General features: G+C 38.7%; 3 protein-coding genes and 1 pseudogene across 3 annotated transcripts; 1 reads left to right on the top strand and 3 right to left on the bottom strand.

Annotated features, from left to right (window-relative positions):
• The first annotated feature begins 1,736 nt into the window (after positions 1 to 1,736).
• Positions 1,737 to 6,946, top strand: LOC131326854 (uncharacterized). Its single transcript, XM_058359753.1, has 15 exons — positions 1,737 to 1,844; positions 1,951 to 2,002; positions 2,110 to 2,241; positions 2,335 to 2,943; positions 3,045 to 4,328; positions 4,425 to 4,496; positions 4,579 to 4,691; positions 4,777 to 4,876; positions 4,983 to 5,078; positions 5,171 to 5,278; positions 5,381 to 5,518; positions 5,594 to 5,709; positions 5,974 to 6,040; positions 6,127 to 6,235; positions 6,825 to 6,946. The coding sequence occupies exons 1-15, from the start codon at positions 1,777 to 1,779 to the stop codon at positions 6,944 to 6,946; spliced, it is 3,186 nt and encodes a 1,061-aa protein (XP_058215736.1). The 5' UTR covers positions 1,737 to 1,776.
• Positions 6,947 to 8,497: 1,551 nt separating this feature from the next.
• On the bottom strand, positions 8,498 to 11,402 carry LOC131326859 (uncharacterized; annotated as a pseudogene).
• A 1,935-nt stretch (positions 11,403 to 13,337) lies between these two features.
• On the bottom strand, positions 13,338 to 14,150 carry LOC131326868 (protein FAR1-RELATED SEQUENCE 9-like). Its single transcript, XM_058359775.1, has one exon. The coding sequence runs from the start codon at positions 14,148 to 14,150 to the stop codon at positions 13,338 to 13,340; it is 813 nt and encodes a 270-aa protein (XP_058215758.1).
• LOC131299424 (protein FAR1-RELATED SEQUENCE 5-like) lies at positions 14,023 to 18,742 on the bottom strand. The gene is made up of 2 exons (XM_058324966.1): positions 18,570 to 18,742; positions 14,023 to 15,654 (listed from the first exon to the last, which is right to left on the bottom strand). Exon 2 carries the CDS (start codon positions 15,645 to 15,647, stop codon positions 14,172 to 14,174), a length of 1,476 nt encoding a protein of 491 aa, XP_058180949.1. The 5' UTR covers positions 15,648 to 15,654; positions 18,570 to 18,742; the 3' UTR covers positions 14,023 to 14,171.
• Between the last annotated feature and the right edge of the window lie 2,042 nt (positions 18,743 to 20,784).

A 20,784-nucleotide genomic window follows, 5' to 3' on the forward strand; every position in this document is an offset into this window, starting at 1 on the left:
ATGCACATGTGCTCGAGCACACACTACCTCCACGGGCAGGGGATTGTTTTTTTTGAGTATTGGTTTCTAATAATTGGTTATTCCATAGAGTTTGCTACTGTTTCACTTCCTTCTATGGCTGAACTGTGATGAATGTATTTGTTACGCAAGAATTGGACTTTTGTGTTCCACTGTGTTTGGAATTGAAATTTTGAATTAGGTTGAGCTATTTGTTACAACATTATGCAGTTCTCTACATGGGAACTAGTAACTCCAAATCCCTCGGTGCTACTACCATTCCCGGCTTTTAGAATTTCAGCAATAGGCAAATGGTTTGGATGAAAGTTCCCCATCTCTTTCTACAATTTCGGCTATGCAGTTGATTTGCCTATTCCATGTAGGTTTGGTATCATTTTGAGTAGTTATTTGATAGGAATAGTTATGATGGTGCCTGGCAAGAGGTTTTGAAGGGTGAATGTATCAGGAACATCACTTGCTTTGATGGCCTGTAATTTGTAAGTGGTTTCCAATGCAACGGCAGGAGCCACGATTCTAAATGCGCAACATTTGAGTTTCAGTGCACAGTTGTGTAATTCACTTTTACATTAGCCATACATAACTTACGGTCTTGACCAGTATTATAAATATTACGATTTTGATCATCGCAGTTGGTTAAAAAAAACGATACAAAGATGATCCAAAAGGAGGGATTAGTCCCTACAAGGGGCGGTAGAGGAGTTCCTTTGTAGAATGCCAGGGACTGCCCAGAAGTGGGAAGCAACTGCAGAATTGCAAACCAAACATTAGAAGATTAAATAAGATTAAATACCCTTTTTCTTCTTCTCTCTCATTTTAGAACTCATTCTTATCTCTCCATTCTCTATCATCTGCAATTCATATATTGTTAGGTCACATACTGTTACCAACACTCCTCATAGCTTGACCAAAGAAGTATATTCCACAATGGTTGGAAAATGCATGCTGCTGCGAAAAATTCTCAATACTGCGACACTAATAATCAGAGAATGTATAGCAAAACTTTTGGGAATCTTTCACCGTAACTAGAGAACGCAATTGCTATTGAAAAAAACATGGATTTGCACACTTTGATTGTTTTTTTGAGTATTGGTTTCAACTTGAGGTTGGATGCAATCCGGTCGTGAGTTGGGCATTCAATTGCTATTGAAAAAAACATGCCCAGATTTTAATGGAGTGGGTTGTCTCTTTGTCGCAAACTTGGAAAGACTGAAATAAGAAAAGTTTTAACAACTTGAATTCTAATGTTTACTCTAGCTACACGAACATCATTGCCTATGCCTCTAAAATGAATGAGGCATTCAAGTCCCTTCTTCACAATGTGGTAATATATTTAGTTACCACTTTGAGCTTCAAGGATTTCCACACTTTGAGTAATCCTAGAAACTTACATTTGGAGATGAAATGCTTTGTTACCATTATGTTTTATCATATGTAGGCAGATGGTTATTTCTTTTTGCTAACTTTTGAGAATGTCACTAAAAGATTTGATCTCCATCCAGTTTATTAGGAAGGGGTAGCCCTAAGGCACGAGCAAGAAGGTCCATTCGGGACTATTCAATTCTTTGTAGCTATAAGGGTGTTTAATAACTAGTGACTCATGCCACTAGCATGTCCTTGCACTAAATAGGGATTCTATTTCCAATTGAAGTTGTACGATTCCATTTCCAATTGATGATTAAACATTTTAAGCTGATTACATTTTCATCTCGATATTATGTTTGATTGTAACACGGCCATGATGAATTATGTATTTTCAGCATGACAGACGAGATCATTCAGAAGTATGCTTTGAAAGGAAGGGTGCCATCGGCCTTCATTCTATATAAGTATTCCTTGTTAATGAAAATTTAATTCATTTAACACTGATTTGGTGTTTAATTATGTATTTTCCTATGACAATGTTTGACTACTACTTTATGTTTGTGCAAGTAGCAATGAAACCATAGCCAATCTAAAAGATGCTGGTACCTTAATAACAAATCAGGTAAAATTATAATTTTAACTTAACATTTTGTCATCTAATTGCATCTATTTGATCTAATGTTGATGATGACGAATGATCATTGGTGCATGATTTGGTACGTATTGCAGACGAAGAGGGACATTGGTGAGCAATGGAAAAACCTGTCGAACGAACACAGGCAAAAGTACAAAGATTTGGCTGAGTTGGCCAAAGAGGAACTCACCAAGCATAAAGCTGTACTTCCGCCAAAACCCAAAAAAGTGAGTACAAATTGTTGGAACTTGTCTAGGTGAACATGATTTGACCTGATTTTGGAATGCCAACTTATTTGATGATGTTTGTTAAATTTGCAGAAAAAGATACAGAACCGTATTTCCTTAAAGTCCATCATTCGAATAGTACAAAAGTTAAGCCCAGATCAACGTCGTGCTGTTCAGCTTATTGGGTTGGGTGGAATATTAGAATTGAGGTGTACGGCTCTTAACCATCCGCTATGTAATTGGTTGGTGCATAAATTTGATCCTGTTTCTCGTTCACTTACTGTTCATGGGCAGACATTCCTTCTCACTGATTCCCATGTTCATGAGTGCTTGGGCATTAATGCACAAGGCAACCTTATTGAGTTGGAGGGAAATACGTCGGTAGAATTTTCAGAAGTTTATACAAACCTTGGAATGACGAATGGGGTAGTCCAACTGAAAGAGTTGAGAGAGTACTTGGAGAAAACGGAGGAAGTAGATGATGTTTTCAAGAGGAAATTTGCCTTGTACATCTTGGGATGTTTTTTATGCCCAACCACAAAGTCGGGTGTTACTCGATCCCTTATTAATGTTGTTAGTGATGTTGCGGCAATGGCCAATCAGAATTGGGCGAACCTAACCCTAGACTTCTTATGCAAGGGTATACTGGACCAACGCAATAAGGATCATGCACAACCAAGCGGGTGCCTATTCCTCCTGGTGGTAGGTATTGAGTGATTCTGCATTAACGCATTTCATATTCCTTATTTCACTTTGGTTATTTATTTGTTATGCATTATTACTTTAATTGTCTCATAATGCAGGTTTTCTACTTGGATCGTGTCTCTCCAAGGCCTATAGTTATGCCTTATGTTCGAAAATTCCCTTCTTTGCTTGCTTGGGGTGATTCTGAAATTAAGAGTGTCTTGCATCGGTTTGACCAAATTGGAGGTTATGACAGGGAGGGAGTGGTGGTTCATTTTACACTAGAGGAAAAAAAAAGTGGCAATGAAGGCGGTATGTCCCAAATTTCAACTGGAGATGTAACTGTGATGACAAATACTCTTGCAACTATAGCAGGTCTTTTGTTGCGTCAAAATATATTAATGGCGAAGCACTTTGGCTCTGAAACGCCTTCTAAGCTACAACCACAAATCGGTCAAGAAATGGACCTAAACAATGTCCACCTTCAAGGAGAATTCTCTGCCCTCCTCGCGGGAGTACATGCATGTGAAACTTCAACACCGAACTTGTTTCAAACCCCTGATCCTGCACTCAACCAATCATCCAAGGCTGTCTCAACAAATCCATGGCTAGCCAGCCACCTTAGCGCTGAAACACCTTCTAAGCTGGAACCACAAACAGCTCAAGAAATGGACCCGAACCATGTCCGCCTTGAAGGAGTATCTTCTCCCCTTCTCACGCAAGTGCATACATGTCAAAGTTCAAGTCCGAACTTGTTTAAAACCCTTGATCATGGCTCTAAAATACCGTCTCCGCTGCAACCACAAACGACTCAAGAAATGGACTTGAACCAAGTCCACCATTCAGGAGAATCCTCTCCCCAATTAACGGGAGTACACAAAAGTGAAACCTCAATACCCAACCAGTTTAAACCTCCCGATCCCAACCAGTTTGATCAATATAACATGGGGACTGACACTCGAAAGAGGAGGATACAATTTGAGGTGGATGAGATTCTAGTTTTACCTTCAGCAATATCGGACTTTAAGTCACGCGGTGGTTTGAGTAGAGGTACCGACACTCGAAAGAGGAAGATACAACAGGACATGGATATGGCTGTATGTTCACCTTCACCGGTAAAGGGCTTTAAGTCGCGTGGTGGTTTGAGTAGAGGTAGGAAAAAAAAGTTGCCGAATGCCAACTATGTCCCGTCTTTCTGTGTTAATGATAATGTGGAAGTGTATGATGAACCACCGCGGTTGCGGCAGCCTAATGAGTTGAAGAAAAGCCAATTCCAACGTTCCCCCTTTACGAAGGATGGTCTTAAGAAGAGGAACCCTCCTAACAAACAAGCACAAACTCAGTCAACGATTATTGCGGACCAACATCAAATTGTGGACAACCTGGATGTCAACGTTCCCACTGTATGAATCTTAATATCATTTACATTTATTGTCCTTTGTATACAATGTATTTCCAATTCATGATTCTTATATTGTTTTTCCTGTCCAATTAAACAGTTTTGTGGACGCTATGGAAAATTCAAGTCTTTGCAGTTTGCTGGTGTGCAACAGTTGAATCTACAAACCAAGGTTACTAGTGATTCCCAATTCCCCTTCTACATTCTAGTATTTAGTCTAACTTGTTTTTCTTTTCTATTTGTTTCTTGTATAGCCGTATTTTCGAGAAACACCTGATTATGCAAGGAAGTCAACCTCGGTACCCTTAAATGACCTTGAAAAGTTGTTCGCGGCATTCATCTTTGATCCTTGCGATCCATTTACTGGGTACATTTTTCTAATTATGTGTTTTCCTTTGTTTTCCCTTGTAAACTATGAGGATTGTTTTTCATTACCACAATCATTCTTGTAGGGATTCTTACGTGCATTTGAAATTGTTCTCCATCGAAAGATTTTTTGCAACCCGGTCTGAATTGTGCAGCTTGAAACCCGGAGCATGGATACTAGACACGGTTTGTGTAAATATGATTTTGCCACTTGGTTTAAGTTGAAGTATTCAATTTGTTATTACTTTTTGCATTTTAGTCCAATGTGGTTACCTATCATGTATGGTTGTAGATTCTAAATTTGGTAGCCGTGCAAATGACAAATGCGGAAAGGTTGCTCTATCCAGACAAGCGCCACTTCATGTGGTATTTGCCGGTTACTGTATCAGTGAGTATAATTAATTTTCCCTTTGTTTCTTATACTACTGGCATTGTTTTTTATTCCCGTAAATTTGCCTCTTTATTCCCGTAAATTTGCAGAGGCAGATATTAGACAATCCCAACCTCAATGATTGTGATTTGAAGAAGTTATGCGGTAGCTACTTTGGAGATACAAATTTTACTGCTGATCTTAGCTCATGCTCTATGGTAAAGTTATAAAATGTTGAACTAAGTTAGTACTTTTGCAAATCAATTATAAAATAAGATTTCAATTGGTCTTGAATCATGATTGTTTACCTTTGATCGTAGATATACATACCAACAAATGATCGTGGGAGCCACTGGTTTTGCATCAAAATAGACATGGGCATCCATATGGTTTATATTTTTGATTCAAAGCCCGCTACTCGATCCAATTTGTTTCGTAAGAAACTGACACAACGAGTGGTATGGCACACCTCGTTTAGACCATGTTTTACGATATGCCCGGTTTGTATTCTAACTACTTGTTTTTACGATTAGCTGGAGGGATTACATCGCGCGTTGCACTTCCAATATGGAGAGTTCTATCAGGTTGATGTCACGAAGTTTAATATTGCTAATGTTGAAAAGCAACCCTTGCAGCATGAGGAGGACGGGTAATTTATTAAACATAATCTTATGTTAATGCTTGGTATTGGCAATTCAACTACTCTTTTATTTTTTAGGGCTTCACTTTTATGCCTATGAGACTAATAATTATGAAAATGTATCCCCAACGTATCCGTATCCTTTTTTTTAGGTTTTGCCATATTGCCGTATCCGTATCGTGTCGTATCCCGTATCCGTATCTGTGCTTTATAGGTTACTTGTGTTACTAGCGTTTGAAGTGGTTTACTTTATTCCTTTCTGCACATTTTTAGGTATGATTGTGGGCTATTTGTTATAAAATTCATGCAAGGGTTCAATTTCCCATCCGGTGTACACAAGGTTAGTGCTTGTAAAGTAACATCGTTATGTTGTATTTAACTGGTTGTGATAGTGTTGGATTTCTAAGCTAGCTTTGGGTTTTGTAGATGGACAATACTGAAAGGCCAAGGTTGTTATTGGAATTGTGTGGTGACAAGAATAATCGGGATGCCTTGGAGGTTTTAAAAAAATTTGAGGCATGGAAGGCAGAAAGAGGTAAAACAGGCTTTGTGTACGCAGGTGGTCACGTGATTCGTATATAACTAACAATCTGTAGGCATATTTTGTAAAGGTTAAGTTTTTTGGGGGCCTGATTTTACATGGGTTATCAAGTATCGTTCCGTATGGTAGTTTTAACATTTTAGGGTATTCCACTTTGTATTATATGGCGCATGATTGGAACCTAATGCTATGTTGTTTCGTATTTATTTAGGTGCAATATTTTGGTTATATAATTTCCTTGTTCCATATAGGTGATCAAATTTAATGGGTATTCATTAATGCCTGCGTGATGGGAAAGAGTTACCTCACTACTTTTGAATACTTCTCGGAGATTCGCACACATGGTTATCCAAATTCCTGATTATACTATCATTACCCGTTCTTTCCATGTGAATCAATTGGCAAAGATAGTGTAATAGGAATTTGGACAATTTGGGGCAGGACCGGCAGGTTTTTGGAGGAGTTGGAAGATTACAAAATAGTAGGTAGCTGTTTTTTTTTTTGTCTGTTTTCGTTTTGCAAATCCAGGAGCTGCTTTTGTTTAGGTAGAGTAAGTTTATTGGTTCATGTGAGTTGTATACAGAGGTTTTGGCAGTTCATAGGAAGGGAAGTTCAGGGGGTGCAAAGGAGCAACTAGCACTTGTTCCAAGGCTGTGGAATGCGGGTTATTACCACCAGAAGAAGATTCAGTTGCAGTTAGAGTAGTGGATGGTGGTGATTATGATGATCAAGGGGGTTCTTGCAGAATGGTGTTGCTAATGGAGTGATTACTTCTTCTGGTGGTAATAACCATTGTAACTGTTGCTTCTACTGTTGTTGTTACGGTACGAGTGCGGATGTATGCCCAAGAGTCGAGTTTACCAAAGATTAGGTGCCAATTTGACAGAAGGAAGATTTTCCCAAGGACAGTCCACTGATTTGTAAGCCATGTTGATCATCTTGCTTCTACTTGTGCTATACATCTTGAGTAGGCTACCCTCTTGTTGGATCTTGAGATAGAAATTGTAATAACACCCACTGGTTAACCGATAAACAACACCAATAGCTAGCATCAACCTAGCACCTTTGATCCACCAATTTGATCCACCAATATGAACGGGACAATTCATACGAAATTTTGTTAGTTGGGATCTGAGGATTTAATAATTTTAAATGTATATTTCTTGTGTCTGCAAGGGTTTCAATGTTATCTCTCATTTCTGTATGGATTTTTGTTGCTTACCAGTTGATAGTTTGCATGATTCCCATAATGCTTCGGCTATGTTAGCTTTTGAATTGTGAAACCATAAAACAAAAACGAGAGAGAGAGAGAGAGAGAGAGAGAGAGAGAGAGAGAGAGAGAGAGAGAGAGAGAGAGAGAGAAGGACAACACGAATAACATTTGATAGTTCACATGTTTCTTTTCTTTTTCATTTTTGAGCAACAAGAAAATGCAGATATATTGGAACATGAAGAGGTTACATGGCCAAATGGCTCTACAGGAATACAACGAAAAATAAACATATAGAACCTTTAAAACCAGCAACAGAAATCAAACGAGTTTACTTAAAACTGGATTTTGTGCAGGTAGATCCGCATCAAAGTGAAATACAATGATTCCAAATAAACACCACCCTTTGTACTATATATAATTCAGTTTTCTGTTCTAGTTTCAAAAGCCTTCTATAAATGAACCTTTTACGCAGTTGACAAATTGAACAACAAATCTCTTCATTTTAACCCAAACAGAGCATTCTGATCCCCATACAATACTCACAACAGAAGAGCTTACAATCCCACAATTACGTGGCCAAAACAAAAGGTCACTGACCTAGCTCGGCAGCACCATGGCTTTTTACTGCATTTTCCTGTTTCGATATGTTCAGCAAATATGCCAAAGTTCATGCACATATTGCACTCTCGCGTGCGAATTCATTTTTTGTTAACCCACTTTTATCAACACTGACTAGTGGACTTGAGGCTCCAAAAGAATGAGACGGCCGATGTAATTGGACACTCCCAAATAACAGTGTGAAGCATAAAAAATGACAACAAACTAGAGTGTTTAACTGATAGCTCAAAAAGAATAAGGCATTAGCCAATTACATTTGGAAACTAAACAAAACTGGAGACAGATGAAGAAACAGGACGAGAGAGAGAGAGAGAGAGAGAGAGAGAGAGAGAGAGAGAGAGAGAGAGAGAGAGAGAGAGAGAGAGAGAGAGAGAGAGAGAGAGAGAGAGAGAGAGAATATGGATGGAGCGTGGGGGTTAAATATACAATTCCAAAATTAAAAACCTAAAGCAGTCTGTCCCCTCAAAATCTATTAAACTTCTCATTTTGTAGGTCTTGTCCGCGTAGTTTCCGAAGTGACGGTATTTCCATAATAGAATTGCTTTGAGGATTCATCCCAGTACGCCTGAAACACATCAGGAAAAGATAACAGGCATGAGAAAAACTTGGATGGGAAACGACTCGTAACCAAGATCAATACATACGCACAAATATAAGCATGTACAAAATTCTTGCCTGCGTGTAAATTAAGATCAAAATCAGCAAGCGCAAGGAAACACCATAATACAAGAGGGAAATATAGTACTACTAGAATAAGCCACGACACCATCAGCATCGCTAACATACAATTCTTAAAAACTTCAGCACCAGTGGAAGTTCCATTGGCTACATCGATCACATTAGCTAGAGTGGGAAATCGAAGCAAGGTATAGAGCTGTTGAGTTGTTTGCAGACGCTCTCAATTTTCATATTAGAAACTTGGGATCTAAGCCTACTCAAAAGTCAAATCATAACTCATAAGTCATTTATGCTTAGGGCCGTTTGTCTCTGCTTGTCTGGCCGACCCTTGCATTTGAACAAAACAATTTTAAAGGCCTCGGCTTTATCTGGCCTGACCATCTACACCAATGTCCCACACACGTCATCTTAAAATCTGCCAGCATGCCATAGTTTAGTTTAACCAGTTTCAGATTACCATTCTGTATTGGCTTAGATTAAAGAGAGAGACTTCTTATACTGTAGAAGATTCAATACCTGCCATCCCGAAGGGAGATCTCTTGAAACTTCATTCAGATTCGGCTGCTGGTTTCCATCAGTAGAAGACCCTAATGAATTCTGTACAGCTTCACGTTTCAATTGAGCTCTCTTCCGCTTCACCCATTCACGCCTGAGTAATCAAATATCCAATCGACAAATAAGATAAGCATGATCATCAAAAAACCTAAAAAGAGGACAGCATGTGTGTGAGGTACAGAGAATGGAATAAAAAAAAAAGCAGCAGAATGGCATCAATAAATTATTTAGCAAAAAAAGAAACAGCAAGAAAACAAAACACTCCATTTTGGCATATCCACCTTTCAACCCCAGATGAAAGTAGATGTTTTTTTATCCTACACTAAAACAGCCATCAAGAAGCAGGCCGGCAGCTATGCACCTTTTACAGTCCAATGAACCCTGTTACCCTATAGAAGTGAACCAGTATAGATAAGATCTAAATGATCATTATCATATACATGAGCGTGCTTGCATGTGCGTATGTTTGTGTGTGTTGAATGCGTGCTTGCATGTGTGTACGTGTTTGCATGCGTGGTTCCGACAAGGAGAGAGAGTGGAAAAGATTAGCAACAGACATGCAGAAATTAAACAAAACAAACTTCCTATGCAGTGTCCATCAAACCCAATGTTTTCAGTTATACACAAAAATAAGCATTGAGCAGTATCATTGCAGCTTCAAAGCACCATTTTACTACAAGTATACAACAAGGTATCCTCAACTTTAGATTCAGATTATTATCGTCATTGCAAGATAGGTATAAGATTCCATACCAATCACCACCCAGAGGCTAGAAATTAGCATTAACTTTGGCCTCTCCACTGGTGATTTGCTGTGCACGCCATTCCTGCAAATTAAAAGGGAGTTAAGGCACCAGAAGCAGCTATCATAAACATTATCCAAAAGAAACAAAAACTCATTTCCACCTCTATTTCTCGTTGTCGCTTCTTCTCTATCATCTCATACGTATTTTCAGGTTCGTCTTCCCCGTCCTTGTGCATCTCCTCTTTGGCTGCCTTCCACTATTAGACGAATTAATTTGAGTACTAAGTTAAATCAAAATGTTGTATACATGCACGTCTACAATATAAATGCACCTCTTAAGCTCATAATGTAACATAACGAACAAATGGTTTACCTTGTCCACCAAGCTGGAGACCTTCTTATTTGACTTCAATGTGGATACTGCAGCAACTGTTCGTTTTTTGCTGCGCAAAACTGAGCAAAAAGAAAATAACATATGAGTAAATTAAAAATACCTTCAACAAAAACAGAAGCTTGTATACAACATACCATCGTTCGTGTAAGTGAATTGCATAATAAGATAGAGAAGACGAGGAGGGGGCACCAAGACACAATTATATACTAATCTAGGTTGTAAGCAGTAAAGAATCAAACAGAATCTGGAGAAGGTGAGCTGTTGTCGTCTCATGAGCAACTAAAAATCATTACATGAAACAAGTTCGCTTAACCAACCGAATAAAATACAAAAAGGTGAATTCATGTGCTGGGCAATGCTTCAAAATATAGTGGTGGATGGGACACAGGAACATTAGGGGTTGGGTATTCTGTGCTTGATTGACCATAATACTGAAAATTAGAACCTGGGTAGGAAAAACTGTATTGTTTCGTATAAGAGAGCGGTTGTACTGTTTCAAAATAAGTTGGCTGTGGTGGTGGATATGAAGGTTCAGAAGGGTCATCAGGTGGGGGTGGGGGAACGAGCTCGTTATCAGGAGGTGGGGGAGGGATCCAATCCTCTTCAGGAGGGGGCGGAATAGTAAAAGCTTCTGGTGGCACAAAAGATTCTTGAATAGGTTGTTCTACTGGAGCACAACATACGGCCGCTAATGAATCACTGGCAATTAAACCACTTGCTGGAACTTCATCTTCAACTTCCATGTCGACATCCATATCCACGTCTTCTGCATTCTGGGGAGTTAATTCAGATAGTTGTGTAGCTTCATGAACTCCACTGGTCCCTTCAGAACCACTATCTGAGTGTGATGCAGGATAGTCAATTGCATCAGCACAGAAAACATTACCGCTGGAAGCTTCATGTTTTGAATCTTTCAGGACAGATGACAAGACGTCGACATCAGCAGAAGCAGAAGCAGAACAGATTGTCCATCAGCAAGACTCGATGTTAGTGTGGTATTTTTTCTGCAAGTAGAGAGTGGGTAAGGGTGCAAACAAGCCTTCAAAGAGTTCAAGCTTGGTTCATGTAATGTTTAGGAAACTCGAGCTTAAAGGAGCTTTGAGCTAATATTTGGGTGTTCCAATTCGGGTTCCTTAAGTAAACAAGCTTTTATAACCACTAAGAGGCAGTTTGGGAGCCAGATTGTCCATTCTGATTATTCATTTTCGAAGTTTTTTTGTTTGGGAACTCAATTGTGATAATGCAACGTCACGCGGTGTTTCAAGGATCCAAAAGTATTCTTCACCAAAGATGTTGAAAGGTGTTATTAATCTTTATTGGGACAATTCATACGAAATTTTGCTTCAACCTGGGTTCGTGAGTAATGAACGGTGAGATTAGTAACCTAAAACCTATACTAACCAATATGTGGGTAAACATGAAGCCAAGCTTCCAATGATACTGAGCAGTCTAAAACACTACTATTCTGGGATCAGTATAATAAAGAGCTCTAGTTTTAGATCATAGACAGCTTTAAACTACTAAAAAAACTCAACCATGCACATTTTTATGTATACAATGTATGACTACATCAACAGCCACCGGTAACTAGTTTTGTGACACGGGCATCCCTATGAACTACCCAACTCCCGTCCACCATAACAAGCAATGCTCAGCATTAGTAACACCAATATATACAGAGCAATAACCAGAAAGAACTAATGTGGGAAGCACATCAGCAGTTAGAACACTACAAACTAACATAGGTATACCAAGGAAGTCCATATGGAAGAATTTGCACCTATGCCCAAATGAAAGCTTCTTACTTTATCAGAACATAGATAAATACTGCCGCTTGAAGTTCAACCACATTCATGTCTCCAAAGGGACATAGAGAGGAACAAGGCTAGGCACGAGACAGCAACTTAAAGAATGGCTAGGCACGAGACAACCATAACAAGCTTCTTTCTTTGTTATGTTTTTGCTCATAAAGTACGATAGGAAGCAAGTTTGGCAAAGAATACGTTTAATTTCTCTCGAGCTACTACACTAGACATGTTTTCTTTGTTATGTTTTTGCTCATAAAGTACGATAGGAAGCAAGTTTGGCAAAGAATACTATCTTCAATCTTAAAGAATCTCCCTAAGTATGTTTAAAGAGTGGAGTGACTATCTTACAGGGGACTGTTTTATTACCATTGTTAAGAAGTGGAGAAGCCCTGGAACAATCAAACATTATAGCTCAAAGGGCTACCCATATTGTGCACATTGAGGGTACCAAGTCAAACCCAACAGAATTTAGCAATCTATGCAAATTGAGGGTACCAAGTCATGGTATATTTAACTACAGACATGAAAATTGTGGAATAAAACATGACACAACAATATCACAAACCTCTGGAAGATGATAAAAATTGAAATAAGAAATCTGAGCCGAATGACATATAAACTACTTATCTCGAGCTAATGAAGGAAGATTGAATTGTACCTTTGTATTTGGATTCCCTAAAGAATGTGAGAGAGAACATCTATTCTCTTCCATGTTTGAGACATGTCAATAATCGACCTCGAGCATATGGGGCAACAATATCTGTGTGACATATCAGCAAAACTATTTTTCATAGGTAAACAAACTACATCAACCTATGAAAAGACCTAAACCATTTCAACAGATTAAGACACTAACTGACATAGATTAACACACAAACATAGTTCAACATCAACTAGGCCAAGGAAAATGAGTAATAAACATCTGCAATACGAATATTCCAACTGAACTTAGTAATTGAACTTACTAACTACTACAACAGTGAATAAGTTAAAGAGATCCATTTCTCATGATAATGCTCATACATTGAGGCCTTGAGTTTTAAAGTTCCACAGTACATCAACTTTAGGCAAATATAAAAATATGGCTAAATAGGAAGGTCGTCAATTGGATGCTTTGATGACAACTTTGGACATGTCCGCTTATCGTGACCTCGGCACTTGCAGTGGCTACATTTCCTGGGATTCCGAGAATGTTGGGCACTAGACTTCTTCCCAGGGTTGCCTTTGGTCTTGACCACAGGTGGATCGCCCACACCAAACAAAATTTGGCCATCACTTGATTTACCAATCTCTGTGTTGCACTCCTTATTCTTTCCCATCTCCCAACGCTTCCTTATCCAAGATGTCATTTCGTGTTCCACTTGCCTAGCATCTTCAAATGAGTCCTGGGCATGCGACGCATAGAATGACATCAATTTGTAACCCGAACTCAATATCCCATACCTAGCCATGTGGGACATATTGCGAGAAATTTGGCAAACATTTGGTTGTTGGGTCAGAGGTTGACCACGCCTTGTCCATCTTTGCATGACTAAACTAGGGGGAATGGTCGGTAGGTGTTCATATTTCATGACCACAATCATATGGCAACAAGGTAGACCAAAAGACTCAAACATCAAACAACTACAATTGATTCTGCTATCAATTGGATAATACTCGACCGTCCAATTGGATTCTGGATGCGAGTACATCTCAATGAAGTACAACCGACGCTCCATCTCATCAACACGACGTGCCACAATCAATGCAGATGCACGCTGTATTTCATCCTGAAAGAATTTGAATATGTATTGTGTGTACACCTCAGTTCCATTCTTCTCCAAGCTTTTCAATTGCGTGATCAAGACAGGGGTACTATGCTCCGTTGCCGTCTCAGCCTTTGCATCGGCAACTCGCATCCTAGCTAGACCACGGTGGTACTATTGGACAAATTCAAAAAGCCGTAGCCTTACTGTTAAGAACCGATTTAAATAACGGTTCATACCTTCACAGCGCTGAGTACTCCTCATCCCTGCAAAGAAATGGCCGAGAAGATATGCCTCAGCCCATCTTTCGCGGTCGCTATACATCTCTACCACCCAAGCGTTTGTCTCTAGGCCGTAGTGTGATACCATATCAGCCCAAAGAGTTTCAAATTCTTCAACATCACATTCCATTTGCATCAAAATGGTAAAGTCAGATACGAATTCCGGTATGTGAACATTTTTAGCGGCATTTCGCTCCAGATGCCACGAACATAGGCGATGCCTTACATCAGGAAAAATGTTTCTAATTGCATTGCGCATCGCCAAATCACCATCTGTGACCACCGAGATGGGCCGTTTACCATCCATAGCCTCTAAAAACGTTGAAAGAACCCAATTGTACGTATCCTCCGTCTCCTTTGACAACAGCGCACAACCAAATATGGTCGTTGTAAAGTTATTACTCACACCTGCCAGTATGACAAATGGCTTCTTGTAAGCATTGGTTCGATAGGTCGTGTCGAAAACTAACACATCTCCGAATGCAGCATAATCCATCTTAGACCTCCCATCTGTCCAGAAAAGTGTCTCCAACCGGTCATCCTCGTCAACAGTGTACTTGAAGAAAAATAACGGATCATTAATTACTTGAGCAGACAAGTATCCCAATGCACCCTCAGCATCCCCATTTCTTATTTCTTCTTTACGAATGCTATGCAATTTGTTACGCAAATCTTTTACAGTGAACCCCACATTATGGAAACCCCCAGACTGACATGTCATATAGTCCATAATTTGCGCTGGCTTCATGCCTACATTCTGCATGGCCATTACCTGAGCTATGTCTGCATCACCCACACGTCTATGCGATCGCAGAAAGGGAACACAATGTGGTGCTGCTAAGGGATGATTGTGGGTACTCACAAACTCTGTGACAACGTAATTTTTCATGGTTTTGCTCATACGACAAACCCGGAATTTAGCACCACAACCAGTTCTTGTTTCAGCTTTATGACGTCGTTTTCGATCAGTGCGTTCTAAATGCTTCTTATTTCTTTTACCTTCCCCAGAACAAACCCAAGTCCTCCACCTTACGTACATTTCATTGCCTTTTTGTGGTTTACTTTTATATTTGCGTACGCTAAAACCAATTGCCTTGGCATATGCATTGTAGAATTGACCAGCTTCATCTTCAGAAACAAATTTCATTTCCATAATCTCCATATCAGTGAGCAAGCGAAAACTATCATCTACAATGGAAACTGACCCTTCCTCTTCCTTTTCCCCATCCACATCATTATCTTCATCTTCAGAAACAAATGTATTACTCTGCGAATCTTCCGAACTAGAACAAGAGTCGGAATTGGATTCCCAATCGTATGAATCTACCTTCACACCCTTGCTGTTGGTACTACTATTGGGAGTTTCCATTGTACCCCTAAATAATAAACCACATGCCACAACTTTTAATCCACAAGACTAGTTACATACAGAGGTGAAATAGGTTGCATACACATGACCTATAATTAAAGTGCATTACTTACACAATTGTCAGCTTCATAGTGATAAACAAAATAAATCTATTTCGTGACACCTCATATGCCTTCTAAATGGGTTTTCAAGAGATTTATGTCACCAAATCTACACAAACATTATAGACTTCGATGTCAAACTTTTGCATTACTATTTCTCAAAAAAAAACAATCGGAGAGTTGTTTGATTATTATTTGGACAAAACTGAGACTAAATTATCAATGGACGATAAACACCATTACTATATCTCACACTAACATCAAGATTCTGAAATTTGGAATACCTACAAAAAATAATTGACCACTACAGAATCAACAATACATTTTGACAAACAACTTATATGCAAACACCTTAACCAACAACATATAAGGGCATTTGTGTGATCAAATAGTGTAACAAACAAAGAAAAATACTCTTCTCCCACTTCCTCACCGCCAACCATATGACTTTTGTAGAAACACAATACACCAGATTGTTTATGCTGTCTTTCTTTACAGTCCAAAGAAATTGGACTGTTATTTATGGCACAACAAAGTCCAGAGTGAACCAACATTCAACTAAACCATCATCTTAAATATAATGTATGGTAAAACAAGTTTACCACATCGGTATCTATTGGTCTTGTGTACGCTGGTTGCACCCCATTGGTGTTTTTTTCACACATTGTTTCTTAACAGATAAAACAAGAACAAAATATAAGCGCACTATGTTGTTCAATACTCAAGTACAAATGTAGGTGTCTACATGGCCTACTCGTATAAGTTTCTAAGCACTAACTCACTAGACATGACTTCCAAAAAAAAATTCAAGGACAAACAGGGGCGGCAATGTATACAAATTAAGAGTTTGCTCTTCTTGGGCCTCAAGTTCGAAATCTCTTAGATAACATCTTATTCTTGGTGTTTTTTTCACACATTGTTTCTTAACAGATAAAACAAGAACAAAATGTAAGCACACTATGTTGTTCAATACGCAAGTACAATTGTTGGTGTCTACGTGATCTACTCATAAAAGTTTCTAAGCACTAACTCACTAGACATGACTTCCAAAAAAAAAAAAGTCATGGACAAACAGGGGCGGCAATGTATACGAATTAAGAGTTTGCTCTTCTTGGGTCTCAAGTTCGAAATCTCTTAGATAACATCTTATTTTTGTAAGGCAAGTTCGTATAGGACTTTAACCATCGTTTCTATTAATCACCTCTGTTAGAGGACGTCAAAATTTTGACTCATAGAAATTAGTCAAAATGCAGAATTCACATCTCTCAAAATGCAGAATTTGCATATCACAACTCACTCGCCAAAATACACAATTCATAAACTAAAATGAAAGAAATTCACACTTCACAAATGCAGAATTCACCCCCTCTAAAATGAAAGAATCTACACCCCTTCTGAACAATTCACACCCTTCAAAATGAAAGAATTCACACCTTTCAAATACAGAATTCACACAGGCTCTACACAATTCACACTCTCGAAAATAAAAAAAAATTGCACATAATTTTCTACTCAATATAGGTCTTGTTTGGTAGATCTATTTGAGTAGATTCTAAAAATATAAATTTTACAAAAAAATTGATATATATATATATATATATATATATATATATATATATATATATATATATATGTGTGTGTGTGTGTGTGTGTGTGTGTGTGTGCGCGCGCGCGCAATAATAAAAGATATTGAGTTTTAAACTTTGTAATGCAAAAAATAACAAATATGTCCACATCAGCATGTGTCAACATTAACCACATGTTTATATGTTATCCACGCAAAAGGGTGAGGACAAACTAGTAAAAACATCTTTGAAAAGGATCTGGGTGGAATCTATAGCGCTACAAAAGAAGATTGACACGGAACCCCTCCAAAAAAATGGAACCGACCTGTCATTTCCCGATCTGAAAATTAAGAACACAGCCCAAGAAGGCCCAAAACTTAACCTTACCTATATGATATTGTGATAGGATCTTCCTTGATACTTTCCAATATTTTCATCTTGTACGGTTCATTGACAGCCATTATACGTTTCTGAGCCTCGTCTCTGGAAACTTCTTCTCTAATCAGTGGAAAATTTCGACCAATAATGCGAGATCCTACAGACGATTTAAGAAATAAATTATGTACCCTGAAACCACAGACTAATGAATTTTCTCCCAAGTTCATGACCTTCCACTTAATCGAAAATGATAATGCTAGTTGTATTATGAACTGAGTTGCCCACCATCTCCTTCTTAATCCTTTTCAAGTCTTTATCTGTCAAAGGCTCCATATCAAAGTCGTAATAAAACCCATTTTCTATCTATGAACCGATGGTCACTTTTGCATCCAGAAATATCTTTTGAACAGCCATGGCCATCACGTGAGCACACTGCAATGATTTAGTACAAAACCATCTCCGTACTTAAACAACTACATTTGTCTCTTTAGCTAGTTATGCAGCTACAAACGGATTTACTTATGTCGACATTTGCATGGGAAGACAGCAATTTAGCGAGAATCCAAAGCTAAAAACACATATATGTGACAACTTTGACACAACATGCACCCAAGGAAGATTGAGCAAGTCGCCCGCGCTTGATTACCTAGAAATTTACAACGTAAATACGCAAATATCTAAAAAAATTCTGCTATTATTTTCTGGGTACTAGTTTCATCATCAGGCCACACTTAAGTAGCAGCAACAACAAGTCACAGCATAGGAGTGCTAGAATCGTTAATTTGTGTTGCCCTAAAGTTAACACAAATTAGAAGATTTCAACAAATATGGGCCGTAAATAAAATTTGTTCAGAAATAAAATGGGAATCAGATTATACCCAAACACAAATACTGGGTTTGACGTGGGCGTGGGGGAGCTTCAGGATCTCGGCCTTGTTCTCGTTGAAGGTGGGTTTCGGATTTGGATTGAAACCGGGTTGTCCGATGGCGGCCCGACGCCGTTGTTGTTGGTTGTGGGGGCAGCGGCGACGTCCACGGGGTGGATGAAAGGTGGGGAGGAGGGGACGGAGGAAGAGAAGAGAACAGAGAGAGAGAGAGAGAGAGAGAGAGAGAGAGAGAGAGAGAGAGAGAGAGAGAGAGAGAGAGAGAGAGAGAGAGAGAGAGAGAGAGAGAGAGAGGAGTTGCTCAGATCAATACATTCCTCGACACCAGACGAGGAGTCAATGATGGGTGGGAGATGAACATGGTTCAAGGGCGAGGGTTTTCTTTCTGGGTGGGAGTCTGGGAGATGAACGAAGTGCAGATGGATTTTCCCTGGTTAAAGGGAATGATTTAGGGAAAAGATGTAGAGGATGATAGATGCAGGGGATAAAACTCTCTTAACCGTGGTTAAACCTGGGTTAAAGGGGGCTAATTTATTTTTCTTTTTTTTTTCACCGGCTCTTTAAGTATCCGGGAAATTTGTTATACCTTGGTTATGCACTATATGGTTTTGGTTATGTTCATAATGATTTTGTCATGCCAATTATTACGGTGTCCCCAAAATGACCGGGGACACCGTAGCATCATCCATATATATATATATATATAGAAAATCCAATAATTAGTTCGATTTAGTTGACTAGATTTTAGCAAATAATTGGTCTAAAAACGAAACGGGCAGTTGTGGTTGTGCGAGCACTGTTTGTGTTGTGTACTAACTGTGCGCAACATGTGCGTTGTGCTATCACTTTGTACTCGAAACTTAACAATCATTTTCAAATTAATATGCACTCCCATGCTCATGCAAATTTGTTACTCTACGTGTGTGTACTTTTTTTATACAGTGAATTCACAAAATTAATGTACCTGAAACCCCTCCGTAGACACTTTTGCTGGTCAGAACGCCCTACTTTACCTGAATACGAAAACAATTTTGTTTTTTCGTTAATTAGAAGACTTATTTTTGAAAAAAATCTGATGCATGCACAAGTTCAAATGGGTTTGAAAAAGTTGGAGACCCACGTGGATGTTTTGATCATGCTGAACCGGAAGAAACCCTTGTCCCAATCGAACTCCTACATAGAAACAAACAACACAAACATAAATTTAGGATCGAGTTCACCCATTGGTAAAAAATGCCTTTCTCAAAGCCATTTTTTTGCTTACTACAATGTGAAAAAGCTAAAAAAAAAAATAGCAATATAGCTGCACCGGTTTGGCCTCATTGGTACTGTATGAAATCACGACCTTTGAACTAAACTTATCTCATGTTTTCAATGCAAATCAAACGACGTAAATGATGTAGGAGAATTGACACCAAAGATGGCATTGTCATTTTTCGGGATCATTGGATGGCAAGGTTGGACTTAGATTGTGATTAAAAAAAAATTGCCATATATATGACAAGGGATAGGAAAGTTGGCAAACCTTGAGCAATGCAAAAGAGTAAATGCAAAAGAAGCAGGGAGGCCACAAATAAAGAAGACCTCATTGTCAATACAATTAGAAAGCAAATTTTTGAGAGAAGATTTGTTTGGTTTGCTTCAAGTGATGAGCCCTTTTATGCTTGACGCATGTGCATACGTATATGGTTTGATTTCCTTGGGCATAGCCTGAATTGTTAAGAAATCTGTATGGGTGTTTCTCATTAAATTGATTTAATCTTTATGGGTGATTTCTCTTCCCTTCCATAATTTTTCTTCCAAATTAAAAAGAAAAAAGAGAAATAGATTTTTTTCCTGGCATTTACTCCTGGAATTGCCACAATGATGCTTTGCCTTTCCGACGAATTCATGTATGATCGCATTGTTCTCATACGAGTACCTTCTCTTTTTTTTCTTTTTTCTTTTTAATCTTTAGGTCAAACAGAAGAGGATCCATTAAGCCAGACGATCAACGTCAACAAGCCAATAAACGACATACATAGATATAGTTCAAAAAAGGCTATGAGGGAGCCCTGATCCTAGGTTCTAAGATGTCCAACACCCATGGCATCTGCCAGAGCAAACTCCATAGCTGCAAAAGAAATGGAGCTAGAGACAATCAAATCTTCTTGTTGTTGCGAGCAGGGCCGGTTCATAAGTTTTGGAGGCCAGAAGCGAACTTTTTGAA

This window comes from Rhododendron vialii, chromosome 1a (assembly GCF_030253575.1).
Source record: "Rhododendron vialii isolate Sample 1 chromosome 1a, ASM3025357v1".
NCBI lineage: Eukaryota > Viridiplantae > Streptophyta > Magnoliopsida > Ericales > Ericaceae > Rhododendron > Rhododendron vialii.